The sequence below is a fragment of the Cinclus cinclus genome, chromosome 13 (genome assembly GCF_963662255.1).
Source record: "Cinclus cinclus chromosome 13, bCinCin1.1, whole genome shotgun sequence".
In the NCBI taxonomy this organism is placed as follows: Eukaryota; Metazoa; Chordata; class Aves; order Passeriformes; family Cinclidae; genus Cinclus; species Cinclus cinclus.
In genome coordinates this window covers 3,202,796-3,223,107 of record NC_085058.1, presented here as the reverse complement: position 1 = coordinate 3,223,107, position 20,312 = coordinate 3,202,796, and the positions used below count along the sequence as shown (strand labels likewise).

At 48.1% G+C, this 20,312-nt stretch overlaps 1 protein-coding gene across 1 annotated transcript in view; it reads left to right on the top strand.

The window, feature by feature from the left end:
- Window positions 1-18,982, top strand: part of NEO1 (neogenin 1) — a 163,225-nt gene extending 144,243 nt beyond the window's left edge. Inside the window, exons 18-29 of the mRNA XM_062501197.1 lie at window positions 756-894; window positions 3,412-3,519; window positions 5,267-5,461; window positions 6,062-6,094; window positions 9,651-9,719; window positions 10,367-10,514; window positions 12,034-12,272; window positions 12,791-12,883; window positions 14,677-14,835; window positions 15,871-16,107; window positions 16,642-16,778; window positions 18,424-18,982. Of these exons, the coding sequence (XP_062357181.1) occupies window positions 756-894; window positions 3,412-3,519; window positions 5,267-5,461; window positions 6,062-6,094; window positions 9,651-9,719; window positions 10,367-10,514; window positions 12,034-12,272; window positions 12,791-12,883; window positions 14,677-14,835; window positions 15,871-16,107; window positions 16,642-16,778; window positions 18,424-18,507 (1,641 nt within the window). The 3' untranslated portion in view covers window positions 18,508-18,982. The remainder of the gene's footprint in view (window positions 1-755; window positions 895-3,411; window positions 3,520-5,266; window positions 5,462-6,061; window positions 6,095-9,650; window positions 9,720-10,366; window positions 10,515-12,033; window positions 12,273-12,790; window positions 12,884-14,676; window positions 14,836-15,870; window positions 16,108-16,641; window positions 16,779-18,423) is intronic.
- The last annotated feature ends 1,330 nt before the right edge of the window (window positions 18,983-20,312 follow it).

The following is a 20,312-nucleotide window of genomic DNA, read 5'->3' as shown; positions in this document are numbered from 1 at the left end:
ATGGTTTCTGGAGGCAGTGGCTGTTCCAGTTGTTGTATGGCCCTGTCAGATCCTGAAACAACTCTTTAATTCCATGTTTACACCGCTGCAGGTCAAGGTGAGGAATATGCATATCTGTAAATACAGCTTTTCTTCTTTTCCACGGGCCTCCAGTACATTCTGTTGGTGCTGAAGCCATTTCTAATAAATACCATATCTTTACAAATGCTGAATTACAAATTCCACTGTGACCCACGTGTAATTTCCTTGTGTGATCCTAAATAATCATTTTTTTTCTGAAAAGAATCTGTATCTTAGTAAACTTTCATTCTCTTCAAATCTCACAAGTGTATCTTTAGTTGATTGTTTATTACATTTAAGGTTGTTCTGGAAATTCCAGTAGGAATATGGGAGGCAGCTCCAGGTTCCAAGCATGGCTGTTCCTTGCTGTGCTTTTTGTTTTCCCCAGCCAGAGGAGTTAATGAAATACTGTAAACGAACCCCCAGGTAAACAGAGGTTTAACCACTGCATAACAAGTGGGCCCTGCAACTCGTATTGTCTTTTTTCATTTCTAATTGACTGCTGTTAAGTGCTCCTGCTGATTGCAGAATTTCTAGTGGAGGATAAACGTTGATATTTGATTAATGAATTTGCACGACACAGAAGAGCCAGCCCCGAATTAATGGCTGTGGTTATGGAAATGCTGGGAACACGTGGGCTGGGGGTGTCTGAGAGCTGTGCCTTTGGCAAGTGCTGACCCTGGTTTCCCTTTCAGACTGCAAATGCCACCACTCTGAGCTATCTGGTGACAGGGCTGAAGCCAAACACCCTCTATGAGTTCTCGGTGATGGTGACCAAGGGCAGGAGATCCAGCACCTGGAGCATGACAGCACATGGGACAACCTTTGAATTAGGTACTCCTGGGCTCTGGAAGGACTGTGATACTCCTTAAGAAATACCTCCACCTGAAATGGTTCTGCTAATTAACACTTGCTGAGAGGGATCTGAATAGTTCAGTCAGAAATTCTGATTAAAAAACAACAACATACTTCAAAATTGCAAGGGATGATTGCAGGAGAATTTACATAAAATTACACAGAAGTCATGAATAACGTACCACAGTTCATGGGCAGGAGAGGAGAAAGTCTCACAAAGACCACATTAACAGGAAATACAAAAAAACACTTCAGCAAATGATAATTAAAATTTGCTGTAAATGTGGTAATTGTTACAGAGTGCGAAGGTGCATGAGGCAAATGAAGACAAAAAAAAAAAATCACTGTAGGCATTAAAACATTCAAATGAACCCTAAATTCCTTTTTGGTACAGAGCAGAGGAGGGTTTGTAGCTGCCAGGAAAAACTCAGGCCCAGGGAGTGACTGTGGGGGCCAGGCCCTCTCCCCAACCTGTCCCTCATTAGCTCTTCTTACCCTGCAGTGTTAAATGAACTCTGGGCAATTAAATTTCCTGCTTATTATGCTTAGGGCTCTCTTTAGATGGACTGTGAAGGACAAGAAGTCCATCCAAATGAGCCCAGAGTTCTCCTTCTAAATTCAAACAGAGCCAAAAAATCAAACATGAAAAAATTTGTGAGATTTTCCAGATATTCTGTCATAGAAATTCTATAATTTTTGCTTAAGAAAAAGCAAGCCCAGGATAAAATCGAAGCCTCAGTGAGCTTCAGTTGCTTTTGAAAACATTATTGTGGTTTTGGGTGGGAATTCCATGATGTGGGGCCAGCTCTGGGCTGGGGCTCCTTTCCCATCCCTCTATTCCCAGCCCACATGAAACACTCCATTTGGTATTTCTGCTGACACATATTCAATCCTCAGCCATAACTCTGCTCTGAGTGCAGGGACTATAAAAGCTGCACAAATAAAGTTTTTTAAAAAAGAATTTGACACAAAGCCCCTGAGCAAGGGCACAATGCAGGAGGGCACAGTGCATTTAAATGGGAAGGGTCAGGTTGAAGTGGTTGTAAGGAATATTTGCAAATATGACCAAAAAGCTGGGGAATTAAGGAGAAAATTTAAAATACAAAATTAAAAAAAAAGACTAAATGTATTTTCTTATAACAGGTTTTTTAATTTATAATACTGGCCAAATTCCTGAGTGGCTCATTATTTTGGGATGCTCCTGAAAGTTGTGTAGGACTTGCTCCTGAAAGGAAAACAGGGAATTCTGGATGCTTTATCTGTGTATTCCTGATCTCCTGTGGACTACTCCTGATTTTCTATTATTGTTTCCTCTGAATCCTGTTGTTACATGTTTGAGGTGATAGTTACAGTAGTTTCTGTGCTTTGGCTGTCCCTGGTTTCCAGCTCTTCATCACATGGATAATTGGTGGCCATCCCAGAGGATTTATGGATGGATTTCTAATAGGTCACATACCTAAAGCTCTGAAAATGCAGAGAGTCCAGTTGTACTGTGGTTGTATTAAATCCACCCAAGGTGGATTTACTCCAGGTTGTCTCTTCAGGAGCCTCCTGGATTTCAGGATGTGGCACTGCAGGGATGGTCAGTGCCCTCTGGAGGCTGCAGTTCACAGCAAGGATTTCAGTTTTCTGCTGGAGCAATTTGTGCTCTTCCCTGAATTTTTGTCAGGAGAGGCTGATGGGAGAAGTAAAAGTCTGCCCTCCTTTCTTTCACTGTGCTGTTCTCTGGCAACCCAAGGAGAAAGGTTGGCCGGTTGTGTTCAGCAAATATTTCTGCATTTGTAAAATCTCTGATATGCAGATGCCTTCCAAATCGTTCTTCAGGAGGTCAAACAAACCATTACAGGTTTGCCCAGAGTTTGTTCCCCGGAGCAACTGTGGCTTCCCCATCCCTGGCAGTGCCCAAGGCCAGGTTGGACTGGGCTTGGAGCCCCCTGGGACAGTGGAAAGTGCCCCTGTCCGTGGCATGGGGTGACACTGGATGGGCTTTAAGGTCCATTCCCACCCAAACCATTCTGGGATGGTATAATTCTAAGATGCTGGTGGATTTACTTTGCTGACTGGGATTTGAGTGGCAAATGGGCACTCACGGGTCTGAGTCCCACGATAAAACTGGAAAGAGGGAGATATTTCAGATGCCTGCTGATATAGAATGTATCTTTCACAAGTTTGTGGGATTTTTCTGATGACTGAAGAAATTCAGGTGAGAAGTCACTGGCCCTAGTTGTCCAGTTATTTGAGGATGCTCAGTCATGGATCACATTTGGTGCCAGAAGTACTCTGGAAAGGGGGAACTCCATGTGGGATGGAGGCACAGATACTGGATGGCATTGGCCAGGGAGGGGTAAATTAGTGAGACGCTACAGGAAGGGGGGATTTATAAAAGTTAAAGAGAATAACCCAAATATAATTGTATTCCACATCAAGTCAAAATCCAGGGCCCTGAGGTGGTTGTGAGAGAGCAGCCATTGCTGACACTCTGGGTTTGTGTTTCAGTGCCAACCTCACCCCCCAAGGACGTGACTGTGGTGAGCAAGGAGGGCAAGCCCCGCACCATCATCGTGAACTGGCAGCCGCCCTCTGAGGCCAACGGCAAAATCACAGGTGGGGCTTGAGGGGCTGCCCATGGCTGCTTGGCCAGTCTCTGCAGTAGCTCAGATTCAGTATTTACTTCTGTACCTCATCAAAATATATTCAGATTCAAACCAGCTGCAGTGAGAAACAGAAGTGCAATCAGAAATCCAGTTGAAGCATATCCATAACCTTTGCTTGTGCTGCTCTAATAGATGGTCTCCAGCAGTTATCCCTAGTGCCTCTGGCCCATCCGAGGTTTATTTAGGAGAAGACATCGCAGTGCTCTCTGTCATCTTTGTGGCATTTCTGTGTCACAGAACACGCTTCAGAGCAGTTTCTTGTTCCCCTGACAGAAACATTAGGAGTAAACTGTTTTTTGCCTTTAACTGCATCACTGCCATATAGGACAAATCACTTTTCAGAAAGTAATAATTACTGATTCCCTTCTATAATTTCTGTTCAGATTCCCATTTGGAAGGGCTTTCTGAATTAATCCACTTCAATTTTCATTTGTTTAAAGCTGAAATCAGATTTTAATGGCATGTTGTTTGCAGTGTCTGGTTTTGGATCTGAGCTCACAATTAACCATGGTGCAGAATCAAACCAGGGACACCACCTGATTGGGCAGGACTGGAGCCAAGGCTCTGGACAGGAGACGAAAACTGATTAAATCCCTGGGAAAAGGCAGCAAAATGTTTCCTCTCCATGGGAAAGGAAGATTGACTGGAGACACAGGAGCCTTTGGTGGAGGGATTTGGCTGCCAGTGAGGGGTACAAATGTCTCACACTGGAGCACACCCGAGGGAAGGGAGGCAACTACAGAAAGCAGCATTTACCTCTACAGGGCTGGCAAAATTATCCCATTGTCCAGCTCCAAAATCCCCTGGCAATGAAGGAAACCCTTGGAACACAACTGTTCAGTATTTATCAACTTTTGCACAAGCAGCAGTTAACAGCTTAAAAATGAACCAAAATGGTGACTCAGGGCTAAGCCTGAGTGCAGCAGGCACCAGCTCTGCATTCCCAGAGCCCATCTCCAGCTCTGCATTCCCAGAGCCCATCTCCAGCTCCCCTTTCCCAGAGCCCATCTCCAGCTCTGCATTCCCAGAGCCCATCTCCAGCTCTGCATTCCCAGAACCCATCTCCAGCTCCCCTTTCCCAGAGCCCATCTCCAGCTCCCCTTTCCCAGAGCCCATCTCCAGCTCCCTTTGTTATAAAGCTTTTACTGCACAAGGACTGGTGATTTCACTGTATTTTAATAACAGAGCATAAACTCTTCCCATACCTTTTTTTCTGGGATGTGCAGGGCAGCCTCAGTTCTCTTCAGATTCTTGTTGCCTTTGTAAATACACTGAAAAATAATGAAATAATTATAAACACAAGTTCTTTCACTATGCTTGAGACTTTTTTTTTTATATAATTTAAATAATGTAATATCAGTTCTTTGGAGATGTTTTGATATTGGCAGCTTTATTTTACTTTATTTGGCCTATAAATAGGTAAAGGGATGGAAACAGCAATTTGTCCACGTTCAGGCAATGGTGATGAGAAATAATCTTGATATTTTAAATGGCCTTTCTTTCTGACCATCTATTTTGAACAGTTTCAGAGGGAAGATGGGAGGACTGGCTGATATTTGAGCATGGTTTTAGCGTTTACCAAAGTCAGAGCACGCTTGGGAGGCCCGTGGTGGTTTCCCTGGCAAACAGCAGATTTCCTGGGGGCTGCTGTGTCTCCCTGTCCCTCTATGGACGGCGCTGTCTCTTTCCCTGCCCAGGGTACATCATCTACTACAGCACGGACGTCAACGCCGAGATCCACGACTGGGTCATCGAGCCCGTGGTGGGCAACAGGCTCACGCACCAGATCCAGGAGCTCACCCTGGACACCCCCTACTTCTTCAAGATCCAGGCCCGCAACTCCAAGGGCATGGGGCCCATGTCCGAGGCCGTGCAGTTCCGCACCCCCAAAGGTACCCTGGCCCCGCAGCCCCGGGGGCGAGGAGCCTGGGCTCTACTCCTGGGAAAGGCAGCACTGGGACTCTGAGTGACGTTTTCCACGGGTCTGGGCTTGGGCAGAGCTCAGCTGTTCGGTTCATAGGCTGTTCCACGGTGCCTGGGGCACCTTTGGGCCGTTGTTCCAAACGTGGGGTGGCTGCAGTGAAATCTGGGTGCTGTGTGTCTCGTCTGCTCCTGGGAACGGGATGGTGCAGTGGGAACTCGTGGGATGCAGCAGGCCCCTAATTCAGGAACTGATGGTGATGGGCGAGTAGTAAAGAGTAAAATGTGAGAGAGCATGGGAAAAATAAAATCATGAGTTTATTGTCATAGAATCCTATCACAGAATTGGCTTGGGAGGGACCTTACAGCCCATCCGTGGGCAGGGACACCTCCACCAGCCCAGCTTGCTCCAAGCCCAGTCCAGCCTGGCCTTGGACACTTCTCCACACGAGTTTTAGTGCTGAGAATCAAGCACTTGAATGTGTGCTGTGGGAAGCTTGGAATTCTGTCTCGTTCCTTCAAGCCTTGTGATGTGTCTCTTGTTTTTTCCTCCCTGTGCTTGCCCCACTAAGCTGAGTCCTCAGATAAAATGCCCAATGACCAAGGTAAATGAACAGCCACATTTCTCTTCTCTCCATCCCTCACTGTTCTGCTTTGCTGTCCATGTGCTGTGACATTTTTAAAGTGGAACAGGATCCTGCTGCTCCAAGTGGGGACGGGCAAGTTCCTGCTGTGCTGATGGGGAGAGCTGGAAGTCCTGGGCATGGGTGGGAGGAATGTAAAAGGATTTCTGTAGAGGTGTCCCTGAAGGGGTGTGGGGCTGTGCCAGCACTGAATCCTTCTGGGAGAATGGCTTTGGAGCCAGTGATGCCTCATCCAGCTACTGCCCACGTATGGGGGTGTGGAAGATCAAAGGGATTCTGGTTAACACAAGTGCTGCTTGTGAGGATTCATTCCATAATCAAGGCAGGGAAGCCCTGGAAAGCTCTGTGCAGGAGAGATTCTGCCTGTCAGCTCATATGGAGCCCAGACTCTCCTGAGGAGCCCAGCACTGGCTCCTAAAAGCCTTAAGGTTTTAAAATGTTTGCTTGAAAAATGGGAGCTTTGAGCTTCCTACATTGAATTGGAAGGTGGATGTCCCAGGGCACTTCTTGCTTTCTTCCAAATAACCTACAAGCCCCATAAAAAGGGGGAGAATTAGTCTGAAGGGATGAGTTTAAAAGGCCATTGGCAAACAGCTTAGACATGCAATTAAAGAGATCCTAAAGGGGCTCTGAGGGAGCTGCTCCTCACTTGGATCCTCAGCTTGGTACTTGGATAATTTATTAAATGTGCTTTTACTCTGTACCAGGTAATGCTGTAGCAGGGGCAGTCAGGGAGCAAATTGAACCCCATCCCTGTGTCCTGGAGGCTGGGCTGAGGTTTGGGCTGTCTGGGGAGCAGGTGCTCCAATGTCATTGTCCTGCTCACCTGCAGCAGGAGGGAATCGGGGAAGGTTACAGCGTTTCAGGTGAAAGTTGCTGTTATCTGTTTCTCCCTGTTCTAAGCCCATTTCAGCCAGCTTTACATCCTAAATAATGTGTTCAGTTCATGGACATGTTACATCCTAAAGTCATGATCAATTTTTATCATGTCCTATTATTTGTAAATCATCAAAGCCAAGAGTTTAATTTGAGAATTCCTGTAAGCAAACAGCTGAAATCATGGCAGTAGCTGAAATATGGGCAAGGGGAAGGTAGAGTAAGTGCAGGAGAGGAGCTGAGGAGCTGCCCTGTGACAGCATCACTGAACTGCCACTTTGGGACCTGATGGAAAAAGCCAGCAAGTTACACAGGCTGAGAGCAAAACCAAATGGGATTGATTCTCTGCCCTTAATGGTTCTGTCCTTTCCTCTCTTTGTCTGCTTTAATGTTTTTCTCCTGAACTCAGCACACGATTCTGTTTTCCCACACCCTTCTGAAACACTGAGCTTGGTTAGAACTCAAGTGAGCCTGTTGCTCTCAGGCTTCAGGTGGTTGCACTGGCCTCGTCCTAAAGCAAAGATTAAGAATTCTGATCGAGTAAACCCATCCTGAAGTCACCAACAGTTAAAATGATCTGTCTGGATATACTGTAACATGGATGTTCACAGGCTGAATGAAAAAGAATTCTAGCAAATGCTGTTTTAAACTGTTCCTTAAAATAGCTCACATTGTATAAGAGAGGGGGCTCCCTGGAATTTATTTAAAAGTTTAAACTGTTGATCTGTGGGTTTAGGAACTGGATCCTGAAAAGCACCTGGGTTGGGTACCTAAATGTCATCCTATATTTGTCAGGGAGGACATGGGTTCCATGAGGATCATTGTGCATTGTCTCTGTCTAATACTTACCCCTGGTTTGATGTCCCTTTCTGACCTCAGGGCAGTTATTCCCTTCTCTTTCATGGTATTATTGAGGACACTGAGCTGCACTTGGCCAAGCACAGGTCCTTGCAGAACTCACTGGAAGCATTCCTCATGAATAATTGTCATTCTTATCAGTCAATTTGCTGCTAATAGGTTCCACATGTTGGGTTTTTTTTTTTATGGTGCTATTTTAACAAAGCATTGCACAGGACTCTTTCAGATATTTCCTGGAAGCCTAAATGCAGTATATTTTATATATCTCTCATTATATAACTGCATAGTTACTGTTACCAGCCACGTTTCTGGGCTGACATTCAGCTTTTTGAAGATACCTGTTTTCCATAAACCAGACAGTTGTAAGTGTGTGCCATCTCCTCTCCCTCCCCTCTTCCATCATCTCACCTGCCTTAGGGCTCCAGCTGCTACTCTAGAAGTGCTCAGGGCTCAGGTCTGATTGCCCTCCCAAAATATTGCTGGGTTTTCATGTTCCCCCCTCTCCCACAGCTTCTCTGCCTGGAACAGCTCCTCAGCATCAGGCTCAGGGATTCTGAGAGTCCATCTGGGGGGTTCCCACCTTTCCAGGACAGGCTAAGTGTCCAGACAGTCACAAATATATTACCCATAAACTGTGTAAGGTGCTGTTCCAGTCTGTCTCTGCTGCTGCAGCATAATTGGTCCCCAAAAAGGGAGCCCTGGTTCTGTGTCCCCTCCATCCTGGCAGGTCCCTGGGTCCTTTCCATGTTCCATTTTTCCTGCAGTGCTTCCTTTCCATCACTGCAGGCTCCAGCTCCTCTCTGCATACACAGACCATTCTCCTTATTCCCCTCCCCAGGTTTAGTCACTATTCCTGCCCCTGCCCATGCCTGGTTTTGCCATCTGTCTTTATTTCAGGGACCAGTTCACAGGCTCTCACTTGAGGTTCAGTTTCCATTTGTTATACATCCTTTAACACTTAATACTTCTTGATTAAAGGGGATTTTTAATGGAAAACATTCTTCTCCTGACTTTTTGGAGGTTTGTTTTGTTTTTTTTTTTTTTTTTGTAGAACAATGTGAAAATGTGTAAAATATTCTGGAATCCTGTAACTGGAGGAATATTGTTCTTTGCACCATTGCTGAATGTTTCCCCTACTCCAGTGTTTTTGTCATTAATTTTGCATTAATGCATTTTAATGGAAACACAGAGTAGAAGGACCACATTTGGATGTAACTAATTTATTGTTTCCTCAGGTTTCATCAAAACCATTTTTGTGGTGCTTTGTTGTCACTTGTGGTGTGCAGGAGAGAACAGGGAAGAGCTGAAAGCAAGTTTTTATGGATAGGCAGGGTCTTAATATTACATTTACTGTGCTTGGAATCCTTCCACCCATTTCCAGTCTCCCTCAGCTGCTGGAATTGGGTGTTAGGAAAAGACCCCTGGATAATTCCTGTTTCAGGGTGATGAAGTCTCAGTACAAGTGTGGCAAAACCATTTGTCTCAACATGTACCTGTGCCTTCTGCAAATGGGGTTTTTTTTTAATTTTTAAAGTGAAATTAGGAGAGGCTCCTGAACTTAATTAGGAAAATAATAACTGGGAAACTATTAAAGAGTTCCTTTGGAGAAGTGGCTCTTTCCTTGGAGAAGCAGATGCTCTGGCAAAGCTGAATTGTCTTCTAGGGACAGAAAAGGAGGGGGAAAGCTGCTCCTGGAGGAGGCTCAGGGAGGTTCTAAAGAAGGACTCAGAGATGCTGAATTGTGTCTGTGTGTGTAAAATTCCACTGTGTGCAACCTTTGCAGCCTCGGGATCTGCTGGGAAGGGGAGTCGCCCCGTGGACTTGGGCCCGGACTACAAACCCCCCCTGGGAGGTGAGTGTGGGGCAGAGCTTCTCCATGGCCACACTGGTTCCAGTTTAGGGTCACCAGGGGGTATCCAGCAGCAGTTCCAGAGGTGTCCCTGCTGCTGAGCTCCCATGGCATTTCCATAACCAGAGCTGCTCCTGGTGTGGTGTGAAATGGCTGCCAGAGTGGGAAATCAATTCTGTAGGAACAGATGAGGAAGGAAAACCTTCCTTTGCTGCTTCTCCTGGTCAGTGCTGTGTGTTGGGATTTCCTGTCCTCAGGGAGTGCTCCCTGCTACAGGAGCTTTCCTTTGGAGCCAAGTGACCCCTGGAGGCTCCTGATCCAATTCCAATTCTTGCTGGCTCCAAGGGGAGCCTGTGGTGCTGCAGGTTTAGCGGGATCCCAGACTGACTCTGCTTAGAGTGTTGAGGTTTTTTGTGATAATTGAATAGACTGCACTTAAATTTTGATAGACTTAGTAGGAAATGGATCTGTAAATCAACTTCCAGATGAACAAATGTACAGAAACAGCTGGCAAATGCCAAAGAAACAAACATTTCTCGTGAGGTCCGTCCCCTCCTGCTGGTGTGCAGGTTTCCAGGTGTCTTTGGTGGGAGCTGCTTGCTTTTCCTGTGTAATAAATGAGCCTTTTCTCCTCTCCCCAACCCTCCCAGGCAGTAACAGTCCCCATGGCAGCCCCACGTCCCCCCTGGACAGCAACATGCTGCTGGTGATCATCGTGTCCGTGGGCGTCATCACCATTGTCATCGTCGTCATCGTCGCCGTCTTCTGCACCCGCCGCACCACGTCCCACCAGAAAAAGTAATGGGGCTGGGGGGCCTGGGCCCTGCCTGCCTTAGTGAATCCTCTTATTTCCTTCTTCATGATGCTTTAGACTTAATTCCTTGTAAGTCCTGCAGCCTGTAGGTGCTGCTGCTGGTCTGGTTTTCCTGTCAGTGTCCCAGAGTTCCAAACCATGAGCTTAAACCGGGGCAGTGCTTCCAGGTGTGCCTGCACTTGTCCCTGCCCCTCCCCCCCCCCCGAGGAGAAATTGTCATTTACAAGTTTCCAAACTGGAGCCAGTGCATGTGTTGGGATCTGGGAAAGCTCAAGAGCTCAGGCAGCTCCTCACTCTTGCATGGGTGGACTCAGTGTATGGGCTGTGCTTGACATTACCCTGTTTTTAGTAGGAGCACTGGATTGGAATCTGAATGTGGTACTGGATTCCTTAGAAAAGTGCTCCAAAATCCCAGTGTTTGTGTCTGAATTCTTCCCTCAGAGCATCTGCATGAATGCTGCAGCAGTGATGCTCCCACTTACGGGCTCCTGCAGGGGCTCACTGCATACTCTTTGAAAGACCAGAGCTGTATTTGAAGTTTGAAAAGATGCTGTTATGCAAAACAGATTTTTAAGGAAGTGATGAAAAGCCAGGCTCTGCTGCAGCAGGACCACCCTGCAGAACTGCTGGAGAGGGAGCAGGGATGGAGGAGATGGCCCTGGCACACCTGACATCTGGGGCTCTGCTTGGGAGAGGACAGCAGGGATGGGCCAGTGCCAAGAGATGTGTTTTATTTTCAGGGCAGAAATAACCCTGTGAAATCTCCATTTCTGAGTGCCTTCAGCCAGGGAATAACCTGATCCCTGTCACTCATCAGCTCCAGTGGGAGCAGGATTTGGGAGTTACCCCTGCTAGAGGCTCTGTTGGTGACATTTACCAATGTCTGAGCCATTCCCAGGAACTCTGCTCCCACGAGGGCAGAGCTCCCTCCTCCAGTTTTGCCATGGCCCAAAGTGAGGAGTCAGTGTGGAGGGAGTGCTAAAACCTACATTTTGCTTTCCCAAAATTCTGCCATCCCAAATCTCTGCTTCACCATGGTCTGTGCTGCTGCTCAGCACAATGGGATCCTCCCTTGTGGGATGTGTCCAGCCTGAGTGGGGCTGGAAGGAACGTTCCTGTCATTAATCCTATGTTCCCATCCTCTTGGGGTATCTGGCTGTCTGCATCTCCTTCTCCAGCTCCTGCCGGAGCTTGGTGAGCCCAGGTTGTGGGCACAGCATTAGAATATTCTCTCAATAACCAGAATTTCTGCAAACTTAATTCTTGTAAAGTAAAGTTGGGCTGCAGAGCCTGGGCTGCACATGGGGTACCATTGGAGACAAATTCCATGGCACCAGAGTTCAGGATGTCTTTGAAGCGTCAGTGGGGTTTGTGTGCAAAATTCAAAGCTCCCTGCCCAGTAGGAAACTTGTGCCCAGATGGATGCAAGACCTGAGGGAAATCCTAGGGAAAAGTTGCCTTTTCCAACAAGTGAAGAACATCTCCTTTGCTTTTCCTTCCCAGGAAACGAGCTGCCTGCAAATCTGTGAATGGCTCCCACAAGTACAAGGGGAACTCCAAAGATGTCAAACCTCCAGACCTTTGGATCCATCACGAGAGGCTGGAGCTCAAACCCATTGATAAATCCCCAGATCCTAATCCCATCATGACAGACACCCCGATCCCTCGCAACTCCCAGGACATCACCCCCGTGGACAATTCCATGGATAGCAATATCCATCAAAGGCGGAATTCCTACAGAGGTGAGAGGCCATGAGGAGTGAAATACATTTTGCTCTGGCTGGTGAAATCACTTCGTTGAGGGATGATTAGGTTACTCTTTTCTGTTCTTATTTTCCAAGTATTGAATTGGGTTTGTTCCTGGTTTCTAAGACTCTGAAAAGGGTGGATCACGTGTTTTAGTCAGGAAATGGAACATCCAAGAGTTATATCATTACCTTCTCTTGGTAAATACTGATTAGTAATGGGAAGATCATCTCATTTCATATTAAACCACTGAAGTTGTTTCTGACCTTTCAGCCCAGAGCTGAACCACTGCCACAAGTTTGCACTGGGGCCTGGAGAGTTTCTCCAGTTCCTAAAAATCCTCACCTTCACTGTCTTCTTCCCACCTTCCAGCGAAGGGGGAAAGGGCTGTTTTTATCACTGGTGACTCCAAGACTTGCCTGGAAACAGGAATAAAGAGAAGAGTGTTGGAATGCTGCCATGGTTCCACGAGCCTGGCTGGCTGCAGAGGAATAATGCCACTGTCTCCCTTCAGGACACGAGTCAGAGGACAGCATGTCCACCCTGGCGGGAAGGAGGGGCATGAGGCCCAAGATGATGATGCCTTTTGATTCTCAGCCACCTCAGCGTAAGTGAACACCCCCATTCCTGCTGGAGCCACTCCCTGCTCCCAGGAAATCCCGTCCTGGGCAGCAAGAGCAGCTCAGAGGAGGCTCCTGACCCCCTCCTGGTATGGGCAGAGTGAGGCCTCGTTAGAAGGGACTGGGAGTGGCTGTACTGGTGTGAGGGCAGGAGCATGTCCAGATCTGTCAGTCCCAGTCTGGGGCTCTCCAGGAACAGCCCGTGGCCTGGCTGCTTCTTGTAGTCATTCCCTCAGAACTCTGCATGTCCAGCTGTTCCATAGGAGCTGGAGAGAGCTGGAATTTCTGTCAGGCTCCACACTGTTGGTTTTCCCAGCCCAAGCAGTCACCATCCCCTTTGTCTATTCAGCTGCTACTCTCAGAGCCTTCTCTGACTTTACTCCAAGCTCCTTGAGACCTCTTTGCCCTGGGATGCTTCTCTGATACCAAAATTACCATTATTATGAAATATTTTAGGAATTAAGCAATATAACCAGGGTTTTCAAATTACTCCAAGATGGAAGGGGACTTGGCTGAGCCTCTGAAGCTGAGTGAGAAGCTCAGGAGTTACTGTGCAGGGGCAGAACTGGGAGGTAAAATCACACCAAGCCCACCCAGGCTGAGCTTTAAACTTCCCTGAGCTCTGTGATCATGTTCCACCTGTAGCCAGCTGCCACAACCCCTGTTTCATGGAATTATTTCAGAGTAGTCCATTACATTTCCGCTTTCTTTTTGCTTTAATTAAAAACTGAAGTGAGGACTTGGCATTCTTGATCTCTACCTACTTTTTCAAGTGTCCTGATGACCTGGTTGCTCAGTTTGTGAATTTTCTTGTTCTATGACCTTTTTCCAAGAGTAGCATCTGGTTTTATGGTTTTACACTAAGCAGTCTGATCTCCTTGTCTCCCAGCTCTCCATGTGTGAGGAGGGAGCAGAGGATGCAGTTTTACACTAAATTCCTTAGGAGCTGGTCTGTGTCAAACATGGGTGTGTGACAGATGCCTATCCCATGCCAGGCTCTGGACAAGCCTTGCTGCTCCCCCTTCTCTTTCAGTTCTTGCCTTGCCTGGGGGGCACAGACCAGGCTGGAGCTTGGCTTTGAGCCTTGGACTCTCTGTCCTCTGTGAAGGCTCTGAGGGCCTCCAGGCTCTGCTTTATGGGAGTGGAAACATCCGTGTGGGGTCTGCAGGTGCCCTTCTGGCCAGGAGCTTCATGGGGAGCTCACCCTGGCATGTGGAGCCCTTTCTCAGTGAGCCCCACCAGGACCATTCCATGTGTCCAGCTGTGAGCCTGCACAAGCTCCCATGACTTTCTTCCACCCACTGGAGCATTCAGATGGTTCATTAATTACATCCTAACTACTGAATTATGCTAATTCATTGTGCCATTTTAGTCTAATTTGCAGTAGTGGTGTGTACCTAGTGACTTCCTTTTTTGCCCCTGGAATACAGAAGGATATTGGGAAGCAAAGGGCTGTTTATTATTTAACACACCTCATTTCCTCTTTATCACTATACTGTATATGGATAACAGATCTGTATTCTCTTTATTCTTCTTCTGAACTTTTTCCTTGGAATCAAGCAGTGCATTAAGAGCTGGTGGCACAGTTCTTGGAGCTGTAATTGGGTGATTTTTTTGTCCTAAGCGTCTTTGAGGTGTGATAACGCGGGGGTTTAAGCTGGGCTGTAAATCAGCCGAGGCTCTGGCTCTCTGCTGGAGAAGGGAGCAGGGAGGAGAGTCCCCAACCTGTCCCATGTGTGTGTGTGTGTTAAGTGTTTCTCTGTCTTGTGTTCATCCACAGCTGTGATTAGTGCCCATCCCATCCATTCCCTCGACCCCCCTCACCACCATTTCCACTCCGGCAGCCTCGCCTCTCCAACCCGCAGCTTCCTGCACCACCAGCTCAGCCCGTGGCCCCTGGGCTCTGCCATGTCCCATTCGGACAGGGCCGACTCCACAGGTGAGAGACCAACCCTCAGGGAGGTGTTGCTTTGTGGAACAGTGAGGGAAACACCTGGAAATCGGAGCCTGAAGCTGGGTCAGTCTCCTCTGTGGGGTTCCATGAGTCATGGCTGAAGTACAGACAGAATCCTGGATGGGCTGGGTGTTCCTGGGTAGGTCGGATGTTCATCCTTGACATCCGTGGTGGTGTCCTTGGAAAAGGGGGTTTCATGTTTTATGCACAGCTCCAGACAGGGGTTCCTCCTGCTAAAGCCTCTAGCCCTGGAGTCTGAAACATCAGATCAATTCTGAGCTGCTTCATGGGATAACTTTTCCCGTAATTAATACAATTTGAAACCAACAGGGAAGGAAAGTCCAGGCTTGGTTACTGAGAATGGGGGCATACAAAGAATGGGGGTGATTTCCATGCAGCACTTTCAGGCTCAATTGGAATCGTTTGCAGTGATTTAGTTCTAGAGAGCACTAAAGTTTCCAGTGCTCTGAAAAATTCCAGAGCAATGGCATTGTTAAATGTGCACATGGGTAATGTATTGGGATGAAGTGAACTCTGAGCATCTCTTCTTTAAGGTCAACATTTGAAGGTGTCACAGCCAAAAGTGTTGTTTCCTTACGAAAACAGTTCCCGAGGCTGCAACGTCCATTCCAGCTGAAACCATTCCATGAGTCTCAGTAAACGGATTTCAAGCGTGGCTCCTCTGTGACCACCCCAGTCCTGTGTGCTTGAAGGGTTCCCAGTTAAAAAATGCCAATACTTTGGTACTCCGGGGTAAAAGGAGGTTGCAGATTGGTGTTCCGTGCCGTTTGTCTGAGAATTGGAACGTGGAGCTGTTTCAGTGCCAAAGTGTTGATGCGCTGTTGCTGGAGAGGTGAAATCCCTCAGCTCTCAGCTCATTTAGTCCCCATTCGGCCCACGGTCACCTTGGCGCGGGCCAGGGGTCAGTGCCTGGCAGACAGCGCCCTGTGTCCCTGTGTCCCTGTGTCCCTGTGTCCCGTTCCAGCTGGGAATAGCCCCGGTGGGGTGTGTGTGTTGCAGAGTCTGTCCGGAACACGCCCAGCACGGACACGATGCCGGCGGCCTCGGCCGTGCCCGGCGCGGAGCTGCCGGAGCCCGAGGGGCCCTTCGTGCCCTCAGAGGAGGAGCCCCAGGGCCCCCCCACAGCCCACGTGCGCCCCTCGCACCCCCTCAAGAGCTTCGCCGTGCCCGCCGTGCCCTCCGCCGGGGGCCCCTTCGACCCTGCCCTGCCGAGCACCCCCCTGCTGACACAGCAAGGTGAGGGAGCGCCGTGCCGGGAAACGGGGATTTCGGGAACAAGGGGAGGGCACGGTTGGGCATCAAAGGAAATAAGGCAGAGGCTGGGGCGAGTTTCGTTGGCGTCATTTTCTGTACGCGGATCGGACGATTCAAATCCAACGCTCTGTAATTGAAGCGTCCCTGTTCTCCTGATAGAATCCTTTTCCTTCATGGAATCGTCCCAGACTGGTTTGGGTTGGAAGGGAGCTTTAAAGCCCGTCCAGTCCCACCCCCTGCCATGGGCAGGGACACCTTCCACTGTCCCAGGGCACTCCAGGCCCTGTCCAGCCTGGCCTTGGACACTGCCAGGGATCCAGGGGCAGCCACAGCTGCTCTGGGCACCCTGTGCCAGGGCCTGCCCACCCTCACAGACAGGGATTCCTTCCCAAAATCCCATCTATCCTGGCAAAGTAAGCCATTCCCCCCTGTGCTTACTCTGCTCCTTCCAGGAGCTTCCTGAGCCGGCAGCAGACACAGTGACCCGAGGCTGACCCTGTCCCAAACTCTTTGCAGCTCCCGGCCACCCCATCCACGCGGTGAAGACGGCGTCCATCGGCACCTTGGGCAGGACTCGGCCGCCCATGCCTGTGGTGGTGCCCAGCGCCCCCGAGGTGCAGGAGACCACACGGATGCTGGAGGACTCGGAGAGTGTAGGTACTCCCTGCCTGGGGCTGGCAGGGCTCACACCTGGGGCTCTGCAGGCATCCTCTGTGCTCCCACAGCTCCACTGCCCAGGAATCTGCATAGAAAATGTGGGGGAAGCACCTTCTGGAGGGAGAGTCCTGCTGAATCCTGCAGCTGCAGCTTCCCCAGCTGCTGCAGGGCATTCCCAGTCCCAGTGCCATTCCTGAATTGCTGCAGGGCATTCCCAGTCCCAGTGCCATTCCTGAACCCCTGCAGGGCATTCCCAGTGCCATTCCTGAGCTGCTGCAGGGCATTCCCAGTGCCATTCCTGAATTGCTGCAGGGCATTCCCAGTGCCATTCCTGAGCTGCTGCAGGGCATTCCCAGTGCCATTCCTGAATTGCTGCAGGGCATTCCCCAGTGCCATTCCACACGGAACATTTGATTTTAATCCAAGTCATCATCCCAAATATGTTTGTAAATTCTCACAGGAAAGTTTCCTTACTTTTGGGAAGGGTGCAGCTAGCTATTGGGGTGCTTTGGAAGCAGATTTTAAGGAATGTTTTGGGTGTGAAGCACTGGGAGAGCTGTTTTCCTTTGAAATTGCAAGCCAAGGAGTTGTTTCTGTTGCCATTATGTCACCTGTTAATATACGAATATTCCCTGTGCATCACTGCTACAGGAAATACTCATTTGGAATTTTTTTTATCTTAATTGTTCTTTTGTCAAATGCTTTTTACTCTCCTGATTTTTTTTCTGTATGTGCTGGTCTAGAAACTTGATCTTGGTGCTCTTTTGTGCTTCTGTCACTCCTGCTTTATCGATTTTGTTTGGTCAGTATCCAATGTATACTCCTCAACTAATTTGTAATATTTAAATAGAGCCATTAATACTTTTTTCCTTTCATTTATGAGTGCAAGAGTAGAGTCAGTAGAGTCAGCAAAAAAAAAAAAACAGGTTAAATTAAATCATGGTTTGAACTATGAGGCCTAAAATGTAAATTTACAAGTTGAAATATGGGGTTCAGTGATTTGAATTAATTCTGGGTTTTTAGGAGAACCTGTAGGAATGAGTTTAAGGAATGAGTTTACTTCCTGCTGCTGCTCCTCATCCCAGTCAGGAGTTGGCAGATGATGTATTGGACACAGGATGGGGATGACTTTGCTGTAGAGTGCAGAGGTTTGGTAAACTGGCAGGTCTTTGTTGTTGAAATGAAGGAGGAGTTTTGTGTGTGAGAACAGGTCAGGGCTGGAAACTGCTCAGAACTGGGAAGGACTTGGTCAGGAAAGGTTTGGAGGTGAGCCAGGAGACAGCTGGACCTAAAAATGTATGGGTTTAGCAAGTATCCTGATCCCTAAAAAGCTTTCTTGAAGTGATTCCTTTGACCTTTTTTTCTGTTAAGATGGGAAGATCCTTCTCAACTTCTTGCTTTGGTTCAAAGGCAGGGATTGAGACAGGAAAACAGGGCTCGATCAGTGCAGCTCTGAACCACAACTGTCCCAAGAGCCACGCTTGAAAAAGAGAGATCTTCCACGTTATTAATTGGTATAATGGTCATAAAATCCACTTTTGCTCATTGCTGAGTCGGGGTCAGGACCTGCACCAGGGAGTTCCCACTCCTGGGGTTCCTGCTGTGCCCCAGCTGTGCAAGTGACCCTTTCCCTGTTTGCAGAGCTACGAGCCGGACGAGCTGACCAAAGAAATGGCCCACCTGGAAGGACTCATGAAGGACCTCAACGCCATCACCACGGCGTGAGCGCCAGACGTGACTCCAGACCCGCCGCCAGCCTCGGACTCAGCCTTGGAACACAAGGAGTTGTACAGAGGAAAAAAAAAAAAAAAGAGAAAAAAAAAAACAAAACAAAACAAAAACAAGCCAGAAAGAGGGACAGCACATGAGAGCAATGGAGGGAGGAGAAGAGGAACCAGCTGGAGGTGACCCGAGTGCCACCTCTTGTCCTGCAGCGGCGCCACGCGGGATTCCGGCGGCGCCTGGCAGGATGGGCCGTGCCAGCCAGGCTGGGATCCAGCAGGACAAGAGCAAAGCAAAGTGGACTCGCCATTAGTTTTTTTCCAGTCAGGTTTTGTCTCAGTGGTGTGATTGCCCTGCCTTTTCAGTGTTGGACATTGGCATTTATGTACAATTTTGTGTTTTTATTTTATCTTTTTTTATAAAAAGGAAAAAAAATATTGTAATAAAAAAAAAAAGGGAGAAACTGTTGTTTTCCACAGCCTAGGCTGAGGTTTGACTGCTTGTTCTATTGTGTATGAAAATTCATTGCCAGTGTGGGTTGTTCTGTTTTGGTTTTTATTCTGCGTATAATTACGTCCCCTTCTGGCAGTTAATCCATGGCCTTTTGGGATGCTGCACTGCTCTTTGTAAGCTTTTTTTATTATTTTTATATTATAATTATTAAAAGCCTGACTTTCTCCTCTCATCACTGTGAGATTCCCGGTCTGTTTGAATTGAGGTGTAATTGGAGAGCCTTGTTTGTCGCTTTTTGTGCAGTTTCAATATTTTGAGTGGGGGGAGAAGTAGCTGGGGAAGGGGAGGGGATCCCGGGGAGTGTTCATTCCTGTTGTTTTCCTGTCTTTTTCCAGTGACTGGGAATACTGAAGAACAAAGAAACATCTTCAGCTGTACTGTGTGTCTGGTCACTGAGCGCAGGGAGAGTCTCCTTTAGGAACATTCAGAGAATTCTTCCTGGGAATTGGGGTTCTCCTGTCTAGGTGACCCTACAGGAAGCCTGTTTTGGCAGCTGTTTCGTTGTTGTTGTTGGTGGTGGTTTAAAGATGGATCAGTAGCCTTGGAAGTGCAGAGTGAGAGCTCAGCCAGGCTGCAGGGCTGGGTTGAACCCCCTGGGCTCAGAGAACTTCATGATCTTTCCATTCCCAACACTCCAGATCCTGCCTGGAGAGCACCGAGTGTCCACAGGGTCCTGCAGCAGTGGTCCTGTCCCAGGCCATCCCAACAGGAATCCTTGCTCAGAAGGATTCCTCGGACACAAAACAAGGCAAAGATGTATTTTTTTACACTTTGGAAACCATGTAAAAAGAAACCCAGTATTGGTGACCCAGGTGCTGTTCACAGACCTGTCTGGAAAGGGAGGAGAGGGAACAGGAAGCTCCCTCTGGAGCTTCCCTCTGGAGGGGAGGGAAGAGGGGTGTTCCTTCTCTCTTCGTGTGCTTACCTGGCTCTGTCCTCTGCAGAGAAAAAAAGGGCTGGAGTTCAGTAAAATGAAAAGAAAGAAAAGAAAAAAAAAAAGAAACCCCAACCAGCTGCCAATGAATTCCTGTGCAATTCCACTTCTAGGATAAAAGGAATCCCAAACTTCTGATGGTTTGGGGGCTGGGATTTGAGAAGCTCAACCCCTTCTATGCCTCTGCCAGGAGATCTCCACTGAAATGGCAAAAAGAATTTTGCTTTCTTTGCTTCCCATTATCCCCTGAACTGAAGCTGAAGCTCCCTGTCCTGTCGCTGGGGACAGCCACAGAATCCCCGGGGAGAGCAGGGATGGAGATGGGATCGCTTCCTTTCTTTTACTGGACCCTGTGTTGTCA